The sequence below is a fragment of the Elaeis guineensis genome, chromosome 3 (assembly GCF_000442705.2).
Source record: "Elaeis guineensis isolate ETL-2024a chromosome 3, EG11, whole genome shotgun sequence".
Lineage (NCBI taxonomy): Eukaryota > Viridiplantae > Streptophyta > Magnoliopsida > Arecales > Arecaceae > Elaeis > Elaeis guineensis.
The window spans coordinates 20,776,298-20,802,874 of NC_025995.2; the positions used below are offsets into that span (position 1 = coordinate 20,776,298).

The 26,577-nt window shown below is 35.4% G+C and overlaps 1 protein-coding gene across 1 annotated transcript; it reads right to left on the reverse strand.

Annotated features, from left to right (window-relative positions):
- Nucleotides 1-4,895: 4,895 nt before the first annotated feature.
- LOC140856209 (uncharacterized) lies at nt 4,896-5,402 on the reverse strand. Its single transcript, XM_073253351.1, has one exon. The coding sequence runs from the start codon at nt 5,400-5,402 to the stop codon at nt 4,896-4,898; it is 507 nt and encodes a 168-aa protein (XP_073109452.1).
- Nucleotides 5,403-26,577: the final 21,175 nt, after the last annotated feature.

Below are 26,577 nucleotides of genomic sequence, written 5' to 3' on the forward strand. Positions count from 1 at the left end.
TTGAAAGGTTTTATTTTCTGTTCACCAAATATGTTGACTCATTTCACAAATATATCAGCACATTTCATAAATAGCAATCCTATTGCTAATTACATAACAGAAAATAACTCAATCAAAATAAATCATGAATATTCCTTTCGCTACTTCATCTGCATGGGATATAATCGCATCGGCACTCCTACTGCCATAGGAGACCCCATCGAATGGGAAGAAGGGGCTTTTAAACCCTATTTTTCTCCTATGACCGAACGGTCATGGCAACCAACTCAATTCGATTACTTGCTACTTAGATCAAGTATATCTAAATATACCAATTTCAAAATTTAAATTTTAAATTTTAAATTTTGAATTTCAAATTTCAAACAAATTTTAAATTTTAAATTTTTTTGAATTTTAAATTTTGAATTTCAAATTTGAAATTTCAACCAAATTTTAAATTTCAAATTTTTGAATTTTTGAATTTTGAATTTCAATTTTTAAATTTTAAATTTCAAATTTTGAATTTCAAATTTTTGAATTTTGAATTTCGAACAACTTTGAAAATTTAAATTTTAAATTTTAAATTTTAAATTTTTAATTTAAACTTTTAGATTACAACTTAATCTATGCATGTAAATATATATATCATATCTAAGAACCCGCTCTGATACCATTTGTGGAGAAAATTCAGTGCAGAGGTAAAATGATAATTTTAAAACTTTTTCAGAATCATTATTTTACAGTAAAAATTATTAATTAATCTAATTAATTAATAAAAATTTATTTTATACTAAGATCTAAATATGATATATAGCATGCATGCATTTAAATTTGAAATTCGAATTTGAACAGTAAACACTTTACTGTAATGTGTTCAGAACACAATACCTTTGTGCGGGTAGTAGATTGCCGCAATCTGATCACCGTCGGAAGAGTCTGATCATCACGATACAGCCACACAGTATGTCTGACCTCTGCGGATCGTCCACACGAAGCTTTCGGTCTGATCGACTCCTCACGAGTGCTATCTCGTTGTAGAGCCCTTTCAACGGTCGATGCTGATCCAACTCCTTCGATCAATGTCTGTCGATTCTTTGGACACTCTGGATCATCAACAGACATGCTTGAGAGGATGTTGAAGATCTTTCTAAAATTTGGTGGGCTCACGACACTCGTAGCTCACCTTCTCACTTCCCGAACTCCAGGCTGAAACCCTGAAGAACTCACTGAAACCCTGCGCACACTTTTTCTTTCTTTTCTTTTTTTTTCTCTCGGAAAGATATAGACCTTCACCTTACACACAAGGATTCCTCATGCTCAAATTCTCTCTAAAAATTTTCTTGCACACGCCTCACTCTTCTCCTCCTTTTAAAACAACAACCAAGGTCTTATCCATGTGAGAGGATAAAGATGAGTAATTGCACATTTGAATTCAAATCAAATTTTGAATTCAAATGGAAATCAATTTATCCCTATCCACTAAGGGCGTGAGAAGAGGAGGGCATGGCTTAATTTGTGCGTGAGTGATTTTATGAGAAATATTTTCTCGTGTAATAAATGGGATGCTAAAAGAGGATAAGGTCAAGGCGCTAAAATTGGCTGCTCATTCAAATTCAAACTTTATTTTGAATTTGAATGGCCAACTAATCATCTTTATCCACTCATTTGGCGCATTAAAGTAGGGCGTGAGGAGGGCTTTGCATGAGGAAAAATTCATGAGAACTTCTTTCTCGTGAATTCAAATGGGCGCAGTGGAAGTGAGGTGGTGCAGGGAGAATGGGTCAAGGTGGTTTCATTATTTAAACCAACCTAATTGAACCAAATAAGTTAGGCCCAATTAGACTAATTTAAATCTAACTTAATTAGGTTCAATAAAATTTTAATCAAATCAAGAATTGATTAAGCCCAATCCCTGATCAAATCAGGGATCAAACCATCTCGATGATTAGGTCAACTCTTAACCTAATCGGGTCAAACCCAACTGAATCCAATTCAATTGGACTTGATTCAAAAATAATTACTCAATCAAATTGAGTTAATTGATGATCTAATCACTAATTAAATCTTTCATAAATATTGAGTCCAAATTCGATGGGTAATCGGGCATCAGAATTCATCGATATGTAATCCTGATCGAAGAGTCCCAAACCAGTGGGACTCTTGACCCCGGTACCCAAAATATGTGGGACTCATGATCAGAGAATCTTGATTCTCGATCACAGAGTCTCAGATACGTAGGACTTATAGTCCATGAGCATTAGGATCTTCATCAGCCATTAGATCAGATAGGAACCTCTAATGTGTGTGACCCCGCAGGTTCAAACCTAAGCCGATAGCATAGGAACCAATTTCTGCACTAATCGAAGTGACCATCTAGCAATGGTACCCGATGATCGGATAGGTCGAAGAGTCGCAATCACAACACTGAGAACCTACGTGAATATGGTTACTGTATAATTCATCTTTTTGACCTCTGTGTTTAGGACGACTCAGGGTTAAACTGTCCACCCTGATTAGATCATCCGAATCGTGCTCAACTCAAACAGTCCTGTGACTCCTCACAAAGACTACCTTGGTCAAGGTTTTACTAAATTGAAACACGACTGTACACAGCTCCTAAACTGGAGTGGTCAATCCCATCTTTACACACGCACCGATAAGTCAAGTGCTTGACTATACCCAGCAGCCTTCCGTCACTGAATTAAAAATTCAGATAGTCCAGTGTCTAAGTGCAGTGAGTTGCTTGCAAGTCACCGTGACGGTCTCAGGTAGGAGGGACATTTATACCCATATTCCATCGGAGCAAATCTTGATAGCAGAAATAGCTCCGGAGTCGGTCACGTTCAGTGCAGATGTACCCTTACATCTCACCTGTATGCCATACCAGTGTCTCCATACTCATTAGTTAAGAGGATAACTAACCTATATGGCACACAACGACCTGTGCTTGATAGACGTTGTTGTCCTTGGTAACAACGTATCATTTGGTCGCGAACAGATTTAAGGACTAAACGATAAATTCTTCTTTGTCGAGTCTAAATAGTCCTAAGGACTTCACCACAACATAGGAGTTCATTAGAAGATGAGATATTTTGTGATGAAAAATATCAAAATAATTTTTATTAATTTATGATTTATGTTCTAATACAACAAAGAGCACAACCGTCAACAGGCTGACGATTGGCTTTGGGATACTATTTCCAACACTGTTGATATGCAGTGTCTATAACTCCTCAGAGTCAGATCCTACGTCTGTCTCCTCATTCTTTGAGTTTTCACATGCTTTTGAGCCCTTGCCAGCTCTTGAGCCTTCTCTATCTTGTGAACTCTGCCTGTTTGGAATGGTATATTCTAGGATGAAGTCCGCTAACACTTAGACTTTGATGGAAGGCCTTGGACGGTACTACACATCCAACTTGACAAGTTCAAGAGCCTACTTTGCAATTCATCCTGAGGTGTTCGAACGATGGAGAATGGCCTTGATTGATTGGTCAATGAGCAGTACAACAGTATGGGCCTAAAAATAAGGCTTAAGTTTTCTTGCTGTGATAACCAACACAAAAATCAACTTTTTCAGTTTGAATATCTGATCTCGGCATCATGAAGGACTTTGCTGGTGTAATATATTGACTTTTGAATCCATCCTTTTTTTCAAACAAGAACTACATTGATCGCCACTGGAGAGATAGTAAGGTATAGTAGTAGTTCTTTATCAGGTTGAGGCTTCGTAAGCAATGGTGAAGAGCTAAGATATTGTTTTAACTCCTTAAATTCTATTTGACATTCAATAGTCCATTGAAAGTCTTTTAGCTACCTGAGGGTCTAAAAGAATGGAAGATACTTCTTGATCGATCTATAGATGAAGTAGTTGAGCAAAGCGATCCTGTCAATAAGATGCTGCACCTCCCTAACTATTTTCAATGGAGTCATCTCAAGAATTATCCTGATCTTCTCGAAATTTATCTCAATACCTCTTCGCAAGATCATGAATCCAAGAAATCTTTCGATGATAACTCCAAAGGCATACTTCGCTGCATTCAGCCTCTTTTGGAATCGATGGAGGGTGTGAAAAGTCTCTTAGAGGTCAGCAATATGGTCTGAAACTGTATGGCTCTTGACTAGCATATCATCTACGTATACTTTCATATTGAGATCAAGTTGATCTTTAAAGATCTTATCCACCAGTCATTGATAGGTAACTCCTACATTTTTCAACCCAAAGGACATCATCCTGTAACAATAAAACCCATGATCAATAATAAAGATTATTTTCTCCTCATCTTCAAGCACCATCTAAATCTGATTATAGCAGAAAAAGGTATCCATTAAACTGAGAAGCTCATGCCCAAAAGTAGCATCTACCATCTGATGGATCTGAGGCAATGGATAGCTGTCCTTGGGGTAAATCTTGTTCAAATCGATGAAGTCATTGCACATGTGCCACTTTTCGTTTGTCATCTTGATCAGGATAATTTTCGCCAGCCAATTCAGGTACATTACTTCTCTAATGAAGCCAGCTTTGAGTAGTTTGTCCACTTCCTCGAATATGATCTTCTAACACTCTGGAGTGAAGCTTCGCTTCCTCTGCTTCACCAACCGATAGATTGGATCCACCTTCAGATGATGGGACATCACCTCCGGATCAATGTCAGACATGTCTACGGCCAATCAAACAAAAAGATCGATATTTTTCTATAATAGAGCAGTTAGCCGATCTTTTGTTACCTCATCTAGGTGTGAGCTGATCCTCACTATTTGTTAGAGATTCTCTTTCCATAGTGGAATCTCTAGGAGATCCTCGGACGGCTGGGCTCATTCTGAGATAGGTCATCTTAGGCATCCAACCCAATAGGAAGTTCTAGTTGGACCTCTACTTGGGATGGCTGGCTTTTTGCTTGAAGTTTGATAGCAAAATACTATCGAGCTATGGCCTGGTTGCCTCTAATTTGCCCTACTCTGTTCGGAGTTGGAAACTTCACCATTAAGTGATAGCTCGACATTATGGCCTTTACAGTCCACAAGCTTGGACAGTTAAGAATTGCATTGTAAACTAAAGAGAGCTTGACCACTAGAAAATTGACTTGGATCGTCATCCATTTTGATGCAGTACCTATTGTGACAGGCAGCCTAATCATTCCCTCTAAGATCATGGAATCTTCGGAGAAATCCTGAATCGGGATATCAAATCTACCTAACTGATTTAGTGTAAAGCCTATTTGGATGAAGATAGAGAAATATAAAATATCAACCAAGCTTTCATTATCAATGAATATACGATGCACATTAAAGTCAGTGATATTCGCTATTACAGCCACCACATCATTATGTGGGGCTAGCACGTCCTCTACATCTCGCTTAGTGAAGGTAATGGCATCTTTATGCTCATCTTCAAGCTTCGGCCTCTTCACCTCCGAAAGCTCCATCAATCCGGTCGATTCCTCAATTATCATATGGATTTCATTTTGGATAGATCGGTCTTCTACTATTGTCGGTCCTCCTATTTTCTGTCTCATCGACTGCGCTGGTGCTGGCTATGGCTGTGGCTGAGAAAATGATTGCTGAGCTCTCAAAGGAGGTCGTTATTGAGGCACTCTCTCTCGGATGAAATGTTTCAGTCTCCCCTACCTAATGAGCCTCTCAATCTCATCACGGAGCTGCATGCAATCTTCAGTATCATGATCGTGGTCATGATGGTAGAGACAGTACTTATTTAGGTTGTAGTGGTACTCAGACTTCATCTGCATCACTGGAGGCTCGGGCAACTCAACTCGAATCTCCATCAATGCATCCCTCCTAGAAATATTCAAAGGTATGTAGTTAGTGTAACGCCTAGGAGGATGAGGAGAGGATCGTCAATCCCTTCTCGGAAGGCTCTGAGATCGATGGCCTCGACCTCTATATTTCTGCCTCCAAAATGGAGACTGCGAGCGTTGGTGGGTTCTCCCCTCCTACTTTGGAGAGTGCTCCTTGTTTTGACCTGCCACACCAAAACTGACAGAGATTTCTTCTACGAAAGCCTCCTCCGTGTGGGCATACTTATTCGTATGGGCAAGCATGTGCGGAAAGTTTCGGAGATAAGTCTTAGTTAACAACTTTTTCAAGTCGTTCTTTAGTAGGCCACCCATCAATGCGGCCATCGTGGTCGACTGGTTCAAGTCATAGATATCCAGCATCACCGCATTGAAATGGTGACAAAAGCATGGATTGACTTGCCCTCCCTCTGTTTGATAGTACGGAGATAGTCAAACCACTTTTACTATCGTTAGCTGCTAACAAAGTGACCGACGAACGATTGGCATATATCTTCGAAAGAGTGGATGGAGGCCAGCTTCAAGTTTGAATACCACTATCGAGCGGCCTCTTTAAGAGTAGCAGGAAACACTTGATAGAGGATGGCATCTGCTGCTCCTTGAAGGAGCATGTCATCTTGAAGGTCTCCAAATGATCGACGAGATCAGTGGTTCCATCGTAGACCTCAAACTAGAGTACTTTAAAGTGCCGGAAGAGTGGCTTCCACACTATCTCTGGTGCAAAAGATGGCTTGCTGTTAAACCCATCATAGGACTGCATCGAGGAACCATTATTGAGAGCATAGTTGATTTTTTTCTTGAGCACTTGGAACCGCTTCTCTATAGCAAGATCCCAGATGGTGCAGACCTTAAATTTTGGAGAAGAGTGGCGGCTGGGGGTTGAGTCGTGCCCCAATTGTGGGCAGGAGATCACCACCTAGCTGGTTATTGGGCCTTCAGGCGGCTCTGACAGGTCTGCCTCCTCTCTGTGTTCTGAGGAAGCACCCGCAATTGCTCTGGTTGTGGTAGTGGCTAGGAGGTCAGATTTGATCGGGACGCCACCTCAGGAGGTGTGGGTGGCATTGCCAAAAGAATCAATGCACCACTAGAGGGGGTGCAGGAGCAGTTTGAGTAAGCTGTGTCACCGTCAGCGGAGGTGCCAGAATAGTCTGAACTGCTTGAACAACGACCATCAGATTTTGAACCTACTGAAAGAGTAGGTTGAACTAATTCGCCATAATCAGTACTGGCTGAGCTAATGGAGGAGTCACCATCGTCGGTGGTTGTGCTTGGCTAGTAGCCTGGCTCTCCATTTGATGGGAGGCTGCGGTGTTGGAGAGATGAGATGATACTCATTTCGATGGCATGAAGATGCGAAAAGTATGTCCTTCCTCTATATGTTGCTGCTTGTTTTCACTGGATCAGAAGGTGGACGTCTGTTCCTTACCAAGGAGTGCTAGAGTGACCTGCAAAAGAAGTTCAGACAGGATATTTTTGCTCCTGCGAGGACCTTCCGACACTCAAGTCAGATTTAGAGAACAAAAAAAGCAGCAACGGATTCTTTGAGAGGGATTGCTTAACTTACCTTGATCCTCGAGACTTTGATGATTTATATTGATACTCATCGAATAGCTGATTGAACAGCTGTGAGATCATACGATCCCAAGATTGCAGGACCGTTCAACATGCCATAGTGGACAAGATATTTCAACCTTCAATTACTCCTGTGAAATCAGAAGAGTTGGTTACACTTGAGCCCATCCACTCAGGGTGCACAGCTATAGCACGTGCTTGAGAGCCGATCGTTTGAGGTTATGGAAGGTTGGTTGAGATTATAGTCCGTGCAATAGACCAAAGATAAATAGCTTTGCTCTACGCATCTCAATTCTGCACTTTGACCGACGACTGCATAGACAGACCACTGATATGAGGTATCAATGACAACATGTTAGATCCGAGGTATTCAGGATACTACCGTAACAAAATTTTTTAAAATTCTTATGGTTTCTCCAAAAATTTGTTTTGATGTATTTATCTATTTATTTAGGTGTAGATCTTCTTTACAAAGACTATCAAATGGACCTGAAGTTCATCATGATCATCTACACTGCCAATGGAGGTTTGGGTTTTTTTTTCTATTGTTGTGCATTAGCATTTTATGTGGGGGCTATTTCTGCCTCCTTTCGTAATCTGAAACAGTGTTTTTTTTTCCTTTGAAAAAGAAGGATTGTTGCTGAGAGTAAAAACATGATATTTTGTAGGATTGGGGATTTTTGATTGAAAGGATCTTCTTTAGTTGTCTAAGCTTCTCATTCGGCCACTTCAAGCTTGCCACCCGGTTGGGACTCTTGAGATGGAACAAATAGAGGAAAAATGGCAGAAAACATAGGAAAAATCGATGAAAACAAAGGAAAGATAAAAAAATTTAAGGGAAAGGTTGATCATTTTTTGCTTTTCACTTCTTTTTCTTTTCATTTCATTATGTTTTTTAGAGATACATGGGAAAGGAGAGCACTTGAGAGAAATTAGAGGAGTTTCTTAGGTTCCAATTGGGTTTTTTTATCAAGTATATGGGATTCTGTGTGAGTTGGTTCCTTGATCGAAAGGATTCTTCTTTGGCTGCAAAATTTTCAATTTATGGGGCTCTATTCTTACGATAACAATACTAGGGCTACCTGGTGGGAATTGTTGGTGGTTGGCATTTTCATTTGAGACATGATGGAGGTGATAAAATAGAGGCTTTTGCATTAGTAGAGCATCCACATGTATTTTGCTTGACATCACAGATGAGTTGAAAGATGAAGCTAGCAGCTTTGTGGATAGATTGTTGGCTGACCATGCTCTCGAAGATGACATGGGCCTCCAAAGCAGAGTCGATGCACAAATCATGGATATACGAATGAGCGTTGATACGCTCAATCCAGATGAGATTCCGGCTCTCTGAGAGCCTTTTGAGTTTCACCATAGTAGGGAGAAGAGAGCGAGTTTTGGAGGCATAAAATAGAGAAGAAAGAATGTTAATACGGAAAGAGGGTAAGAATTTTAGGAGAAACTAGGCAGCAGGAGGCCCATGGAGAAGTCCAAATTTAGAAAAAAAAATAAAATAGGTTATAAATAGATTATAATCTATACTATGCATAAAATATATTTTTTTATTATTTTAATTATTTTTAAAATACATATAGAATAGGCATTAGTAAATCAATAAAATAAAATATTTTTTTTAAAAAAATTATAGAGTTACTGCTTAAAATCAGCAAAAATACAAGCTTGAATAGGCAATATAAACTATTTAAAGCAGCGAAGCCACATGCTGTTGAGGGGGGTCACAGGACCCCCCTGGAAAATTTTTTTTTTTTACTGCTATGGTATAATTTTCAAACTTTTAAGGGTCCCTATTAAAAGGACCCCAATGAAAATTAAAAAAATTACTAGGGACCCTAACAAAATTTAGAAGAATGAATAGAAAAAAGAAAATTAAAAAGGCTAACGAAGTTTCGGGAATGTGGAATTAAGATTTGTGATTCTCAATAGTATGGTGATATTTTTTGCTTGTATGATTGAAGTTTCATATTATTATATTATTATCTAAATTATTTTATATTTATTATTTAAAGTGCGACCCCCCTAGAAATTTTTTCTGGCTTCGCCGCTGACTTGAAGGGTTACACATGCATAACAAGAAGGGTTATAATAATTAGTTCATGAACAAATAAAAAACACTGTTCTTTATACATTTCTAGTCCTATGATTCCAACTGTTTCTTTCGAAAAGAAGGTTGACGTCTGGTAGACTACATGTAAAACCCAACTCTGCTCCTAATTTCTTGCATCGCATGGAACAACCGTGGAATTCATTATATTACAAGCTACTCTGTTATGAAACACTACTAGGAGTAGCAAGGATACATATCCTAGGAATTCCAATTTTTTCAACTAAGAGATCTTGAGATTGGTACTTTTCTCCCTTAAGGTGGCACTCCCTCATCGCATGATTCATTTGTTCCAAAGGCAATGCTGTATGTGCATTATGGTGAATCCAGTTTAGACTTCAAAGTAGACTGGACATGCTTTGACTTCCAAAACCAGTAAGTTAGGGGAATAGCAAGACCTTTTGAATGGACATATATGGAAAAAAACATAGTAGAGGGAGCATTAGGGGGTGCTTGATTCGCGATCGAAATCGGAATCAAAATCGGAATGACTTGAAATCAGAATCAAAATGGCTAAATCACCTGAAGTGCTTGGTTTATGACCGAAATCAAAATCAGAATTGGAATGAAAATTGAATCCATAGATGAGAGTAGGGATTGAATTCTATGTAGATTGGGATATTTTCATTCCACTTCGGAGTCTAAATCGGAATGGAACTCCTCCAAATCAAACGGTGAGAATGAGAGTTATCCATTCTCATTCCGATTCCAGACCTCCACTCTCCCCAACCAAGCATCTCTTAGATACTGTTTAAATCTTCTATAGCTTCCCCTCCTCCCTTCCCACACGACCCCCCTCTTCCACCCCTTTGCATGCCTCTTTGCTCCCTGCGCCTTTTCCGACATTCTTTTGAACACTAGTAACTATGTATTCCAACAATAAATATATTTTAAGAAAATATTATTATATTAAAAAATTAGCGAGAAATGATAAATTCATGATAGAATATCTATCAAATGATGAGATACTAGCCGACCCTCTACCAAAGCTATTTATGAAGACCTCAAGGGAAAGAGGATTATTGTCAGTATAGTAGGATTACCATGGTTGTAGCCTACCATTGTTAGTGATACCGATTGAATATCTTAAGTTAAGAGTTCAAAGAAAATTAACCATAGGTGTCTCCGATTGGATTTGTATCAAGGTTTACATTTCTTAAGTACATTAAATATTTATAATTGGAGATTTCAGAGAAAATTCTATTTCTACGAGCTAATGTATTTTTTCTTTTGCATGAACTGGAGGGATAGACTTCAGGCCTTTAATAAGCTTATAGACATATACGTTGGAGTGAGCAAAAGCACTCTTGATAAGCTTGGCTATATAAGTGTGGCAATCAAAGTTGTTTTCTATGGACTTAACTGATAAAGCCCTGGAGCACTTATTAATACAAAATAAAGAATATGACCTTTTAAAGTGCAGTCCTTTTAAATACTAATATCCAAGTATGATGTGAATATAATTATCTTTCAGTCAACTCTATTAACAAGATCAAAGTTTAATCATCTTGTTCTTTGAGCCTAACTGGATATATTCAAACTATAAGATAAGAAGTTCTCTACTTATAGCATTACATCCTACTAATACTTGTGAATTTATATTAATTTTTGTTTATTTGAAAAGGTGAGGCATTATTGAAGTTTTTCAAAATAACACTTTTTTATATTTACCCGTTTCAAGTAGTTTTATTTGAAACTTTGATTGAATTTTTTTCTTTTATGAAGAGAAACTTCACTTCCTCTTGTTATTCATTAGGAGGAAGTTTGAAATTTTGATCGATTTTTTTTTTAATGAAACATCATTTTTCTCAATTTCTATACAACAGTACTGCACTTCGATATATCCTGATATGTCTTCTCTTTATTTTTTACAATTTATCTTTTCTTTCTTATCATCATTCTTTTTCTCTCCTAAAAATTAGTAAGTGTGCGGATCTTGTTGTTCTATACTTGGAGCGCCATCTAAAATATAGGAAGTTTGGGCTTTGTATGTCGAAGACAACATGTCTACAAAATCACCTAAAATATTGGAGAAATAATTCTTCATGAAAGTACCTTAAATGGTACTTCTATCCCAAATTAATTTCTAATTTGTAGTTCTTCCTTTGAATTGAGATGTGAAATTCTTCAACACAACATCCAACCCTACTCACCATCTTTTAGTTACCACTGCCATCTCATATTGTTTTCTTCCATTTAAGGGACTATTTGGATGGTTGGACCCAAAATCCTATGGGATTCATAAACCAAGCATAAAAATAATAGATTACAAATAGATTAGACCATTTGTTTACAGAACCACTTTTTGAATGGATTGGTCCGAATTCTGTGGGAGAAAAAAAATGACCTCAGTAGGTCATTTTTTTTCTATGGGATCCGGACTAATCCGCTCAATAATGATTCTAATACCTATAAATATAGAATCTGACCTATTTATAATACAATATTTTTTATGATTGTACTACGAATCCTATAACATTTTGAGTTTAACCATCCAAATAAATCTTTAAGTAATTTTTCTTAATAAGGCAGCTTAATACCACTCCTATAGCCACATCAATTTAGTGAGAGCTGCAAGATATTCACAATGATGTTTATTTTTAGTGGTGACATTTAAATCTTGTATCAAAGAAGTTTGCAAGATCCGAGAGAAAGAAGGAGGGAGGGAGACCATGTTAGATTTTCTTAAGGACACATAGCTTGCTTGTACGCTCCCGTACAGTACTTTGGTCCACCCATCTACTACTGGTCCGAAACCCATCATGATGACCAATTTTCTTTCCTATCAATTTCCCTTTTTGCTGTAGAGATAAATATAGACAAAAAAGAGAGCACAGCATCAAATATGAGAAATACTCATGCATAGCATCGAAACACAAAATCTTTCGGTTGACACATGCGAACCAAATTGTTCTACATGCTATAATGTAAAGGTGCACCATTGCATGTTTTGGAAAGTAGGTGCTTTAAGTACTTCTTATAAAATAATTTTCTAAATAATCTATAATTTTGCATCAACTATCTGAAGCCTTTCATCCATAGAAAAACCATCTAATACAATGCAAAATTTTTCTAATCAGTCAATCAGCAGCTGCATACCTTAATTTTGCCTTTTTTTTCCCCCAATGAAATCCCCAAATTTGCAAATCATCAAACTACATGACTTTTTCTTTTGGATAACAAGACTGTTCCAGTTAGAAACCTCCATCAATTTGTTATCCATTTTGACCATTCCCTTGGATCCTTCCAATCTTTCTCCAAGAGCATGCACCTTTAGTGTCTAAAGGTCTTCTTTTCATATTTTTTGTTTTAGTGTAACGTTCTGAAAGTTATGAACCTAGATGGCTCGACAACAGCAACATAAACTGGACAACCACGTATGCCCTGAAATAGAAGGGAAATTTACTTTATAAGTTCTCCCATCTTTAACAACAACATATTAGAGGAAGAATTTAGTCTTAAAAGACCAACAGTACATGGATGGCTTCCATTTAACCTAAGGGTAATCTAGTAGCTCCCTTCAGCTATTTAATAGGATTATCCTATCTAACTTAATTAACAATGCACTCGCTACTTGCCATTTTGGATGGCTAAATGGTTAATCCATGTATAACTGGATCTTTTAGCTATACAGAATACTGAGGTGTATGTTGGCTATAGTAAGTTCATTATAGAAAAAAAATATATACCTATATAGGATCTATCAACTTTAGTAGTAAAGGAGTAGTCCTATGTGATTTATGAAATTGAGTTCGGAAGACCTTAATCAGGACAGTGTGAATGATGGAAAAGAGTTTTTATCATATTTTACAAATGAACTGAAGTTGAATAAATCTTACATATGATATTTTTCATAACATTCGTCTTGTCGGGACTCACGATAAAGAAACTGAATCACACGGTAACTACACTTAGAGGTTCATCATTCTGTTCTGCTGGGTTACCACTACATGCTGCTAGATGTTACTGGTGGATTGTGAGATCAATGAGAATTATTTTGATGGTCAATAATTCTCGCTTGGTGAGTTGAAATTATTTCAATTCACTGAAAGATGTTTCAATGATATTTTGATGGAAATCAAAATATTTCTCACTATCAGACAGAATAGAACCTATGGGGTCACACATAAAAGAGATTCTGACTGATTCGACTGTCAAATCATGATTTCGAATTGTAAATCACAAGTGATCTTAATTATCAATTTGATTGATGATTTGACTTAAATGTAAAAGTTACACAAGGGCTTGCTAAGAGTTAGCAAGTTATAGGAGGACTCAATTGTAATTGTTGTATATTATTTGATTTGATCAAATATTAAGATTGAATTCTAATCAAATTAAATCAGATTTAATTTGATTAGTTTTAATTTGAGTTTGACTCAAATTAGATTTTATAAGTCTAATGAGATTAGACCTAATGAACACTTGACCCAAATCTATCTAGATTAGGTTTGACCTAATCTATAGTCATGTTTGATTTAGATAAGGTCTTAGTCAATTTAAATCAGATTTAATTTTGATTAGATCATATTTTAATTTGATTTGAATTAGGTTTCATTAATCTAATGGGATTGGACTTTAACCTAATCTAAATTGGAATTCAATCTCAACTTCGTTTTTGAACTAGACCTTGACCAAATCAAATAAGGATTTGAACCACCCTTTATCCAAGTCCAATGAGGAGTCTCACACCCTTATGGTACCATGCCTCATGTGTTTCCATGGTGAAAATCTTTCTGTGGTATGGAGAAAATAGAGGGAGAGAATAAGTGTGCGGCATATCATGGAAGAGTCCTTCTTATTTAAGGACTCTAACGAATCCTAACCACCTAGTTTAAAAGGAGGGGATATGGGCCACCTCCAAAGGGATAACTTCAAGAGTTTTGGATGCCCAAAAAGTGGAGATTTGCATGGAAAAAAAGGGATGCCCAAGGTATTGGCGTGAGGGATTTTCTATGAGAGAAAAGTGGGGCACCTTCTCCCTTCCTATCTCTTGTTTCTTACAACAACCAATTGTTAGTTATGAGATAATTTTCTCTCTCTTTTCTTTGTCCATAAGTTGGATATATCTCCTTCTTCTTCTCTCCAAAAGATGTCTAAGAGTTGGACATGTCTTTCTCTTCCTTTCTTCTCAAAAGATGTCCAAGAGTTGGACACGAATAAAAATTAGATTTGATCAGATTTTTCTCTCCTTATTGGTTCATGAGATGGACACAAAATTCCTCCTCTACTTCTAAAGATATCCAAGAGTTGAACATGATTAAATCAGATTTGATCTGATTTAATTTTTTTGGTCCATGAGATGGACGGTTCTCCTCTACCTTTTTTAAATTTAATCCATGAGTTGGACAAGAAAGGAAGAAAAAAGAGATTTGATCTCTTATCTTTTTTTGTAGATCTTGAATTTTCTCTTGAGAAGAGAAAAGTGAAAAAAAAATCATATGTGATCTAATTTCATCATCCTCCTATTGATCTGGTTGATTCTCTTGAGAAAAAGATCAAAAGATCAACCCGATTCGATAATCCAGGGAGCAATCTCTGCAAGAAAGCTAGCTCCCCAATAAGATCGAGTCTTTTGATATGATCAATCTCGATGAATATCCGTAGAGGTCGGAAGTGTGTACGGCTCTGCAAGAACCTTACTAGATTATCACAGACCATCGAATCACGGTGAAGATCTACCCACTTAAAGATAAAGGTCTAAATCTAATTTTTATTTTTCAGCATCTTAATTTTAGTATGTGAACATTCCTAGCATATATAGATTAGATCTATATTTTATACATGTTAGATTTAAAATTATTTAAATCTAGATCAGTTTTAATTTTTGCTGCTTTTATAATTTTTAAAAATTAAAAATCTCCATATTCTGATCTTTGCATGCATATCCCGAAAGTCAGACTTTCTTCAAGTGGTATCAGAGCTATGATTTTGTTTCACGTGTATGTTATTAAGATCTAAAAATTAGATCTTTAGATCTAATAAATTAGATTTGATCTAATTTAAATATACATGAGATGTATTAGATCTAGATTGTACATGAGATGTATATGCATATATGATATGTGTAGGTTTAAAAATTAAATCTTTAGATCCGAAAATCAAATTTAGTAAATTAGATTAGATCTAATGTAAATACATGTGATATATATTTAAATACATATGATGTATTACATTTTATTTATACACGAGATGTATAATTGATATGCATATGTGATATATGTAGATATAGTTATGTATGAGATGCATAATCTGATTTGACATTAAATGAGGTGCATGTTATTAGATCTAAATATACATGAGATGTATAAATGATCAAACATATTTTAGATTAGATCTAAATTGATTGGGTTAATCAAAATCATCCTGACATTAGGTTGTTCTTGCATAATGGAGATTATGCTGAATGGTTGTCCTGGATGATATAAGATGAGACCCTTTAATTTAAAACCCCAGATTCTTGTATGAGATACATAATTAAATATTTAGATATGAAAGTAGTTTCGACATCTAAACTATCTCATATTCATAATACATGTAATAAGGTTCTAAAATTGAGAATTTAACATCTTAATCTTAAGTATAAAATATGAAGGTTTGGGCTTGGGTAATTCAATTAGGTCTACTAAATCAATTACTTTTGAGTAATCGATTTGTACATAGTAGAGCTCAATCGAGATGAGCGGTTGATCCAACCCAATCAAGAGTTGATTAGGATTAGGTCAAGAGTAATCAAGATTAACCCAATAGTTGTAGATTGATCACATCAATTAACAGCCTCATATTGAATCGATTAACTCAAAGATCAGATTTGGCTCAATGGCTTGCATCTGAGTTACACAAACTAATCTATTCAAAATTAATTGACCTATTGGTATCTAAGAAAAGTGCCTTAAAGAAAGATGGTTATTTAATTAGTTCTGTTTGCTAACTTGATCAATTTATTGGTGTCTAACAAAAGCAACAAAGGGACTTCCACCGATCTTACACTTACCTGACCAATTTGCTTGATTAGTCTTGATGTGGTTGCTTGATTATTCAAGCTAGCCCATACCCTTAGGGTTAGTCATAACAGTTATAACTAATTAGGATTAGATCTATTGTAATTATAGATTTATATGAGATGTAAATTAACAATTAAAGTATTAAAGAGACCTATATTAAAACCTCCACAATAATATTTAGTCGAGGGGTCTTCTACCGTCTTAGAGTGCTGTGCCCTCTCTGATGTTAATTGTTTTCGGTTGGATACAATGGGTCAGTTGCATCAGGGAAAAAGCAACCACTCTATATGCAGGGTGGAGATGGAGTTGGGCCCAACATCTATCAGGTGAGGATCCAATGACGGCTTCGCTCGTACTTAATGGTAGGTTTGACTTAACTAAGGAATGAGATCAAGATTTGTCAGGTGATGTTTTAAGACTTAGAGATCAAGTCTGCTGTAATTTGCTTGAGCAGCATTGAACAAGAGTTGTCTACTCATTAGTTGACAATTCACTAAGATCTATTAGGTGAGGTGATATGTCAATTGGTGGGACCGCAGTACCTGTTAAAAATTCTAACTCGTGAAGGAGTTTTCGTTTCTCAACCCGAGGAGTATTGGAATCCAAAAAATTAGTGAGAACATATTTATTTTAAAAGTCTCTAGAATAAATATAAAATTAAGTATAAATATTTAACTAAAATTTCTACTCTTTGATAAAATTAAAAATTGACTTTCAATCCTCACAAATTTAGAACCAATTGACTAACCGATCAAGTTATAAAAACTGACTCAGGAACCTAAAATAATTTTAAGTTTCGAAAAATTGAGCTAATCAAAATATTCCTAAGTCATCAAACAGTTTGACATTGATCAAAGAGCAATCAGTTCATGATCATTATCTGACAATGATTAAGAACTTGGATAAGCTAAGAAGCTCAATATGTTCAAGCACAAGGAATCATGAATGGATTTGATCCTACAATTCCTTACTAGTTCATATGGACAGTTTATAGTAAACTATCACATGGATAAAATTGATTGCATCTTGGTTGAGTTGGTGACTATTGATGGGACCTTGAAGAGTTCAAAGGGAAGGACTCTTGTATACCTGGAGAATCTAGAGAAAAAGATAAGGGACATACCTTCAGAAGATTGAGTAGATAGTGAATGCCGTAGGATCTTAGAGATCCATAGATGAGATAAATTTGAAGTATATGTGGTATCTCAGGTTTGATCATATTGGAGAGGATGGAATAAATAAATTGAAAAGGTATGAGCTAGGCTCATCGACTTTCGAGTCATTTTTGATTTATGGATTCTGCCTTAAAAGATAGATAGCCAAACCATTCAATATAGGATATGGGGTGAGGACCACTAATATACTTATCTTGATACATTCTGATGTATGCAGCCCATTTGATGAGCTGGTTAGAGTTGATTGTCTTTGCTTCATTACTCATATTGATGATTATGGGTATATGTGTAGACATAAATCTGAAAGTTTTGAAAAATTCAAAAATTTGGATATGATGTAAAGAAATAAATTAGAAAGATCTTTAAGGTTCTTCGATGAGATCGAAAAGGTTTATGTCTTAATAGGAGTTTCTAATCTATCTCATGGAACTGGCATAGTCTCATAATGGACTCTTCTTAGGGTATCGGTGAGGAGGAATTGGACTCTATTTGATATAGTCTGATCTATGATAAGCATCACTGATCTTCTTTTATTTTTTTTAAAAATATGCTTCACTTAATTAATAGAATTTTCTCTAAATCTTTGCTATCACACCGTATGAGATGTGGCATGTTTAAGATGTTCGGCCTACGTCAAGTATTGACATATAGACCAAGTTAGAGGTTAATCTATGCGACTCATTTCAAGATATCCTAAAGAGTTTTAGGAATACTATATTTCTTCTCAAAGGATCACAATGTGATTGTGGCATGATATGCTATATTCTTGGAGAAATAGTTTGTCCAAGATGGGATAGTGGGAGGAAAACTGAGCTCAAAAAAAAAATCTCTTAAGAGCAATGAGTCATAGAACCTATTCATGCTGAGCCAGTACATGTAGTCCCTCTTTCATCTTATAATCTTCGATTCTACTCAAAGATACTTAGGTATTTTGAAAGAGGACATAGAGAAAATGCTCCTCATGGGAGATAAGAAACATAAATATGATGTGATCAAATTGTTTGATATGATCAAATATTTCTTAAAAAAAAATATATGTTTATAAAAAGATCAATGGGAGTATTGTCACGATCCTATATTGTACGTGGATGATATCCTTCTGATTAAAAAATTTATTCCTATACTGATATCAGCTTAAAATTTGGTTGTCTAAATAAATTCTCCATAAAGGACCTCGAGAAACATCCAATAAGAATTTATGAGATAGACTAAGGGGATGCTAAATCTTTTACAAAAAATATACATAGAAGAAGTGCTGAAAGAATTCAGTATAGATAACTTCTAGAAAGATTTCTATCCTTTAGGCATGAGACTGATCTCTCCAAGAAAATATATTCTAACACATTTGAGGAGATTCAACATATGAACTAGATCCCTTATGCTTCGGCTAAAAAAAATCTCATATATGCCATACTCTATACATGACCCGATATAGTCCTTACTGTGAGTATCACGAGTAGACATCGTTGAATCCAGACTGAGAGTACTGGATAGCTATGAAGAATATTTTTAAGTACTTAAGAAGCACTTAGGATGTGTTCATGGTCTTTGAGAGGAGAAAAAAAATTGAGGATAAAAGAATTCACAATTCAGACTTTAAGTCTGATGTTGATGGTAGAAAGTCTACATCAGGATGTATTTTCTTGTGCAATGAGATTCGATAAATTAGAAGAGTTCTAAACAACTAATCATTGTAGATTTTAGAAGTCAAGTCTGTCACTGCTTATGAGATGGCTAAGAGAGTATTCCAGTTTATTGTAGAATTAGGTGTAATGTCATGAGATAATACAATAATGTTCTTAAGCAACGATGATCCATAGCCCTAACTAAGGAGCCAAGATCTCACCAGAGCTCTTAGTACATAAGAGCGATGATTCATGATTATTCCAAGAAGTAAGACTTTGAAGATCAGAATAGATCCCATGAAAATATGACGGATCCACTGACTAAATGATTTAGCCAGCCAGGACTAAGACACATCTTGAGAAGATAGGGCTTAAATTTATGATGGATTGACTTTAATGCAAGTGGAAGATTGTTAGATGTATGTCCTAGAAGTCAATTGGACCGATATATTAATTCTTTTTAGGATATAATTTTGTACTTGATCTAATCAATTAGGATAGTAAATTTTATACATATAGTGTATGTGTCCATAAATTATTCAAGAAATTAATAGATGATGACACATATTCTCAAGAATTGAAAATTTGAGGCATGTGTCATTGATGATTAATTTTTAAATTACTTCTGATCGAAGGATGATCACGAAGACGATGATTGATCTGATAAGATTGGTGCACGGTTGCTTCTCTTAGGATAGACGAGTCTCAAGTCTATAGTATGGAGATATTGGAGTGAGAGTGCAGGTGTTTGTGAGAGAATAAAAGTATCGAGCGTGACCAATACGAGAAGTCACTTGGATATCTGCTCACTCGTTAGTGATATTCTCGATGCTGTAGTTGTGTGAGTGATTCTTAGACCTGCGGTGCTTCGACTATTCACAATGAGGTTGCTATAGTTTGACTGACCATAACTCGATCTCTTAGTCATACAGAATCCTGAAGCATATATTGACTACAGTAGATTCATTGTAGGAATAGGGTATGTACCTAGATGGGATCTATCGATCTTAGTAGTAAAAAAGTAGTCCTATATGATTTATGAGATTGAGTTCGAAAGATCTTATCCAGAAAAGTGTGAATGATGGAAAATTTTTTTTATCAAATTTCATAAACGAATTCAAGTCAAATAAATCTTACATATGACAGACGATGAGGCTTAACGAATTTTACATGATCTCCATCTTGTCAAAACTCACGATAGAGAAATTGAATCATATGGTAACTATACCTAGAGATTCATTCTTCTATTTTGCTGGATTGCCACCACATATTGCTAAACGTCACTAATGGATTGTGGGATTAATGAGAATTATTTTGATAATCAGTAATTCTTGATTGGTGAGTTAGAATTATTTTAATTCATTGAAAGGAGTTTCAATGATATTTTGATAGAGATCAAAATATTTCTCACTATCAGACAGAATAGAACTTATAGAATCACACATAAAAGAGATTCTGACTGATCTGACTATCGAATCATGATTTCAAATTATAAATTTGATTGATGATAGGACTTAAATGTAAAAGTTATATAAGGACTTGTTAAGAGTTAGCAAGTTATAAGAGTACTAAATTGTAATTATTGCATATTAATTGATTTGATCAAATATTAGGATTGGATTCTAATTAGATTAAATCAGATTTAATTTGATTAGTTTTTAGTGAGTTTAACTCACATTAGGTTTTATAAGTCTAATGAGATGAGACCTAATGAACACTTGACCTAAACCTATCTAGATTAGATTTGACCTAATCTATAATCATGTTTGATTTAGAAAAGATTATAGTCAATTTAAATCAGATTTAATTTTGATTAGATTAGATTTTAATTTGACTTGGATTGGGTTTCATTAGTCTAAAAGGATTGGACTTTAACCTAATCTAAATTGGAATCCAATCTCAACTTGGTTTTTGAACTAGACCTTGACCAAATCAAATAAGGAGTTGAACCACCCTTTATCCAAGTCCAAAGAGGAGTCCCATGCTCTTATGTGTTTCCATAATGAAAAGCTTTTTGTGGCGTGGAGAAAATAGAGGGAGAGAATAGGTGGGCGGCACATTATGAAAGAGTCCTTCGTATTTAAGGACTCTAACAAATCCTAACCACCTAGTTTAAAAGGAGGGGACATGGGGCGCCTCCAAAGGGATAACTTCAAGAGTTTTGGATGCCCAAAAAGTGGAGATTTGCATGGAGAAAAAGGGGATGCCCAAGGTGTTGGCATGAGGGATTTTCTATGAGAGAAAAGTGGGGCGCCTTCTCCCTTCCTATCTCTTCTTTCTTACAACAATAATTGTTGGTTGTGAGGTAATTTTCTCTCTCCCTCCCTTATCTAAAAGTTGGATATATCTCCTTCTTCCTCTTTTCAAAAGATGTCTAAGAGTTGGACATGTCTCCCTCTTCCTTTCTCCTCAAAAGATGTCCAAGAGTTGGACACGAATAAAAATCAGATTTGATCTTATTTTTCTCTCCTTATTGGTCCATGAGATGGACATAAATTCTCTCTCTTCTCCTAAAGATGTCCAAGAGTTGAATGTGATTAAATCAGATTTGATCTGATTTAATTTTCTTGATCCATGAGATGGACGATTCTCCTCTACCTTTCTAGATCTAGTTCAAGAGTTGGATAAGAAAGGAAGAAAAAAGAGATTTGATCTCTTATCTTTTTCTATAGATCTTGAATTTTCTCTTGAGAAGAAAAAAGTAAAAAAAAAATCAGATATGATTTGATTTCATCCTCCTTCTATTGATCTGGTTAATTCTCTTGAGAAGAGGATCAAAAGATCAATCTGATTCGACAATCCAAGGAGTGATCTCTGTAAGGGAGGTAGCACCCCTGTGAGATCGAGTTCTCCTGCTTAGATCAGTCTTGAAAAAATATTCATGGAGATCGGACGTATGTGCGGCTCTACAAAAATCTCACTAGACTAATACGGACCATCGGATCATGGTGAAGATCTATCTGCGTAAAGATAAAGGTCTAAATTTGATTTTTATTTTTTAGCATCTTAATTTTAGCATGTGAACATTCCTGGCATATGTAGATTAGATCTATATTTTATGCATGTTTGATTTAAAATTATTTAATTCTAGATCAATTTTAATTTTCTCTATTTTCATGATTTTTAAAAGTTAAAAGTCTGCATATTCTGATATTTACATGCATATTTCGGAAGTCGGACTTCCTTCAAGCAATGGAGTCAGCCTTCTGATTTCCACCTCAATGATCTGATCAAGGAGAAGAAAGATTTTCTTCAACCTGCTCAGCTCAAATCTTATAAAGAAACAGATAAAAGAAGAAAAAAAATTTCAAAACTAAGACTCAAGTCCCTTTTTTTTCTCTCTTTTTTATTAATTAAAAATGAGTATACATCCTCTATTTATAATATCGAGGTCTGTTTTTATACAAATTAGGTTGGATTTCTCTTCTAATCTTAATCGGACTCTTTTATCAAAAATAAATGTATCTAGTAGAAATAATCTAGAAAAATTAAAATTCTTCAGAAGGTAGATCTCAACTTCTACATCAACTCCACCTTCTATCGCTCTACCAGATTTTTTTTAGATTGGAAGCTACGCTTGGTTAAAGTCTTTTCTGAAAGAAAAATTTTTATGTTGACCAACCTGTTTCGGCATCTAGACGAAGGAGCCATATTACGTCATAGATCTTGAAAAATGGATAAAATAAAAGATCATCAAAATCGGATATCGTATGACCATGTTATAGTTTGCAAAAATTTGGTTTGTGAATTAGCTTTCTGATGGGGTAGATCTTGCTCTGGATCCTATCCAACCATATTTATAGTATCCAAAGTAGTCTACGTTTAGTTTGAGAATCCTCTTAGACCGCCCAAGATGCAAGAAACCACCATGAAGAGATCAGTAGAGGAGGGGATCATGATATTGTAGATGTGTTGATTTATATATGGAGAGGGACTATTGTTCTCGAGAAGAAAATCTGTTCATAGAAAAAATACGTACCAATGGTTGCAGTCACTAACAAAGACATCTGCTAGCTAGAATTCTATTTACTTGTTGGTAAAAAGACTTTTCTAAGTGATTCCTACTCATCATTAATAATATGTTTCTTCACATTACTTTTGTTTCAATAAAGGTATTTTTTTTGTCAACAATGTTGTCCAATTTCTAAATACACCATTTCTTGATGATTATTACTAAATTTTTAGCAGCGCAATTTATATATATATGTCCAAAACCTTTAGCAAGTATCTTCAAATAACTTTTCTCTAGCTTTTTTGTAGAATATATAGTGACCATAATAGCTTTGCTGATGGTGGACACCGTTTTCATTGACCAAACTAGTTTTTTCAAAAGTATTAGCCACTAACAAAATCAAAATTATTTTTTTAATAGCATTTTTGTTGATGATTTAGTTGAAGCGAAATTTGAGTGCAGGGGTAAAATGATAATTTTAAATTTTTTTTCAAAATCACTTTTTACAGTAAAAATTATTAATTAATCTAATTAATTAATATGTATTTATCCTACACTAGGATCTAAATATGATATACAGCATGCATGAATTTAAATTTGAAATTCAAATTTGAACAGTAAACAATTTACTGTTCTGTGTTCAGAATACAATACCTTTGTGCGGGTAGTCAATCATCACAATCTGATCACCGTCGAGAGGATCTGATCATTGCAACGCAGCCACACAGTGTGTCTGACCTCTGCGGATCGTCCACACGAAGCTCTCGATCTGATCGGCTCCTCACGAGAGCTAGCTCGTTGTAGAGCCCTTTCGACGGTCGATGCTGATCGAACTCCTTCGATCGATGTCTGTCAACTCTTCGGATGCTCTGGATCATCAGCAAGTGTGCTTGAGAGGTTGATGAAGTTCTCCCTAAAATTTGATGGGCTCACGACACTCATAGCTCATCTTCTCACATCCCAAACCCCAGGCTGAAACCCTAGGAAACTCACTGAAAACCCTGTGCCCACTTTTCTTTCTTTTCTTTCTTTTTCTTTCGAAAGTTTTAGACTTCCTACTCACACACAAGGGTTTCTCACGTCCCACTTTCTCTCTCAAAAAATTTCTATGCACGCCTCAGCTTTCTCCTCTTTTTAAAACAATTCAAAACGTGTCCTATCCGCGTGAGAGGATAAAGATATGTGGTTGCACATTTGAATTCAAATCAAATTTGAATTCAAATGCAAACCAACTCATCCCTATCCACTTGGGCGTGAGAAGAGAAGGTGCGTGGCTGCTTTGTGCGTGAAAAGGTTTCACGAGAAACTCTTTCTCGTGTAAGAACATGGGGCGCTAACGAGGATAAGGACATGGCGCATGGATTAGTTGCTCATTCAAATTCAAACTTTCTTTTGAATTTGAATAGCCAACCAACCATCCTTATGATAAGTAGTATATTTTTATATTTATTGGAGGTATTTTTGATAATTTATGGTGCTAACATCTTCTTAAAAATCTTAATTTCAAGAATTTATTAAATTTTCTTAAAAAATAAATAATTTTGAAAAAAATATGAAATTAGAACATATTTATAAAAAATAGATGTTAATTTAATTGAGTAATTTAAGCATCAAAATGAAGAGAAATTTTTGAAAAATTTAATATATATTTTTTCTAATTTTTCAGGTAAAAATCAGAGCAAAAATAGAGTTAAAATATCCTAAAAATAAAAAATATTACCTCCGGTGCATGGTGGACCGGTCGGTTGGTCCACAGAGCCAGGGTGCGGTCCATAGGAATAGTTACGCGGTCCACAGGCGTGGCTCACAGCGAGAGAAAGATTATGGGCGCGATCCAACGGCTGAGATTCAATCCGACCCAGTTCCGACGGTTCAGACTCGTTGCCGACTTTGAATACGACTCTTTTGCGCGATCCGACGGCCCAGAAACAATCCATCGTGCGATCCAACGGCTGTTATCGCTCCCGACTGTGTTAAGGACTCTTTTGCACGATCTGACGATTAGAACTTCATCAGAACCCAGATCGGATGGCTGACATTTGATCCGACCCTGATAAGGATTATAACTCTGATTTTTGAGCTGATTTGGGCGGTCCAAGCTTGATCCGACGGCCAGAAAAAATCTTAGAAGATTAATATGTTTTCTAAGGATTTTAGGACTCCTTTTGTGATCAGAAAAATATGAAAAAATTATCTATAAATAGGAGGTCCAGGAATAAGCTTGAAAGAGAGAAAAAATTAGAGAAAAAGCAAGGAAAAAATAGAGAAAAAATTCAAAGAGCTCTAGGGATCAAATATTGAAAAATTATGGAGCTAGAGAGCTTGATGCGTGGCTAAATCCCTTCAATCCAGGAATATGATGAAGTATGTAAATGGGTTTTTATTTTCTTCTTTTTGTATTTAACTTTTATGCAATAAAATTGTGCTTTTATTTCATATCTTTTTATTTTCTTTTGAGGTATTGATCCAGCCTACACGGCCTATACCCTCTATTGACGTACCGTGATCCCTGGATACGGTACGTGCTTTGAAGAGATAGATCGTGGTATGTTAGATTGAATCTTAGATCTTGTAATTGAATTTAGATAGTTTATACTTCAACAGGACGAGTTGTGATCTACTGATACAGTTCGTATCCCTTAGAGATAAACTATACTAATACCATAATTACAAGAATTAAATATTGTAATATAGAAAAAAAGAAGAAAATAAATCTCTTTGCATGGTGGATTCAGAATTCCTGGGTTATTTCTCTGAATTATTTTCTTTCATAATTTAATTTACACTGTTGATTTTTTTTGCTATTCTATTTTTTGTTAATCCTTCTACAATCAATTCACTTTTTATCTCTTCTAAAAAAAAAGATAATCACCCTAGATCTCCATGAAAACGATCCCTACTCATCCTATCTATATAATTTGAGTTGATTTTTATTCTTGACCGCTTACGACAGCGATCAAATTTTGACGTCGTTGTCGGGGATCTAGGCACGATTATTTTTTTTAATTTTTTTTTTCTTTCTTAGTTTCTTTCTAACTTACCTAGTTCCTTAGTCAAACTTACTTTCTTTCAAAAAAAATTTAAAAAAAAAATTTCTACATTGACACCTCATTATCTACTTAAGGAATTAGATACTTAATCATAAAACCTAAAAAAATAAAACAAATCAATTTACTCTTAACTAATTATCAAATCTGATCATCTTTTCTTCTTGCATTACATAAGTCCATAAAATATCTTAAAGGTACAAACCCTAAACAAGATAAGATGGAGATTTCATCACCCTTCCTTGGCCCACAAACCACCATCCTGCATATTGCATTGACCTAAATCTTAACTTA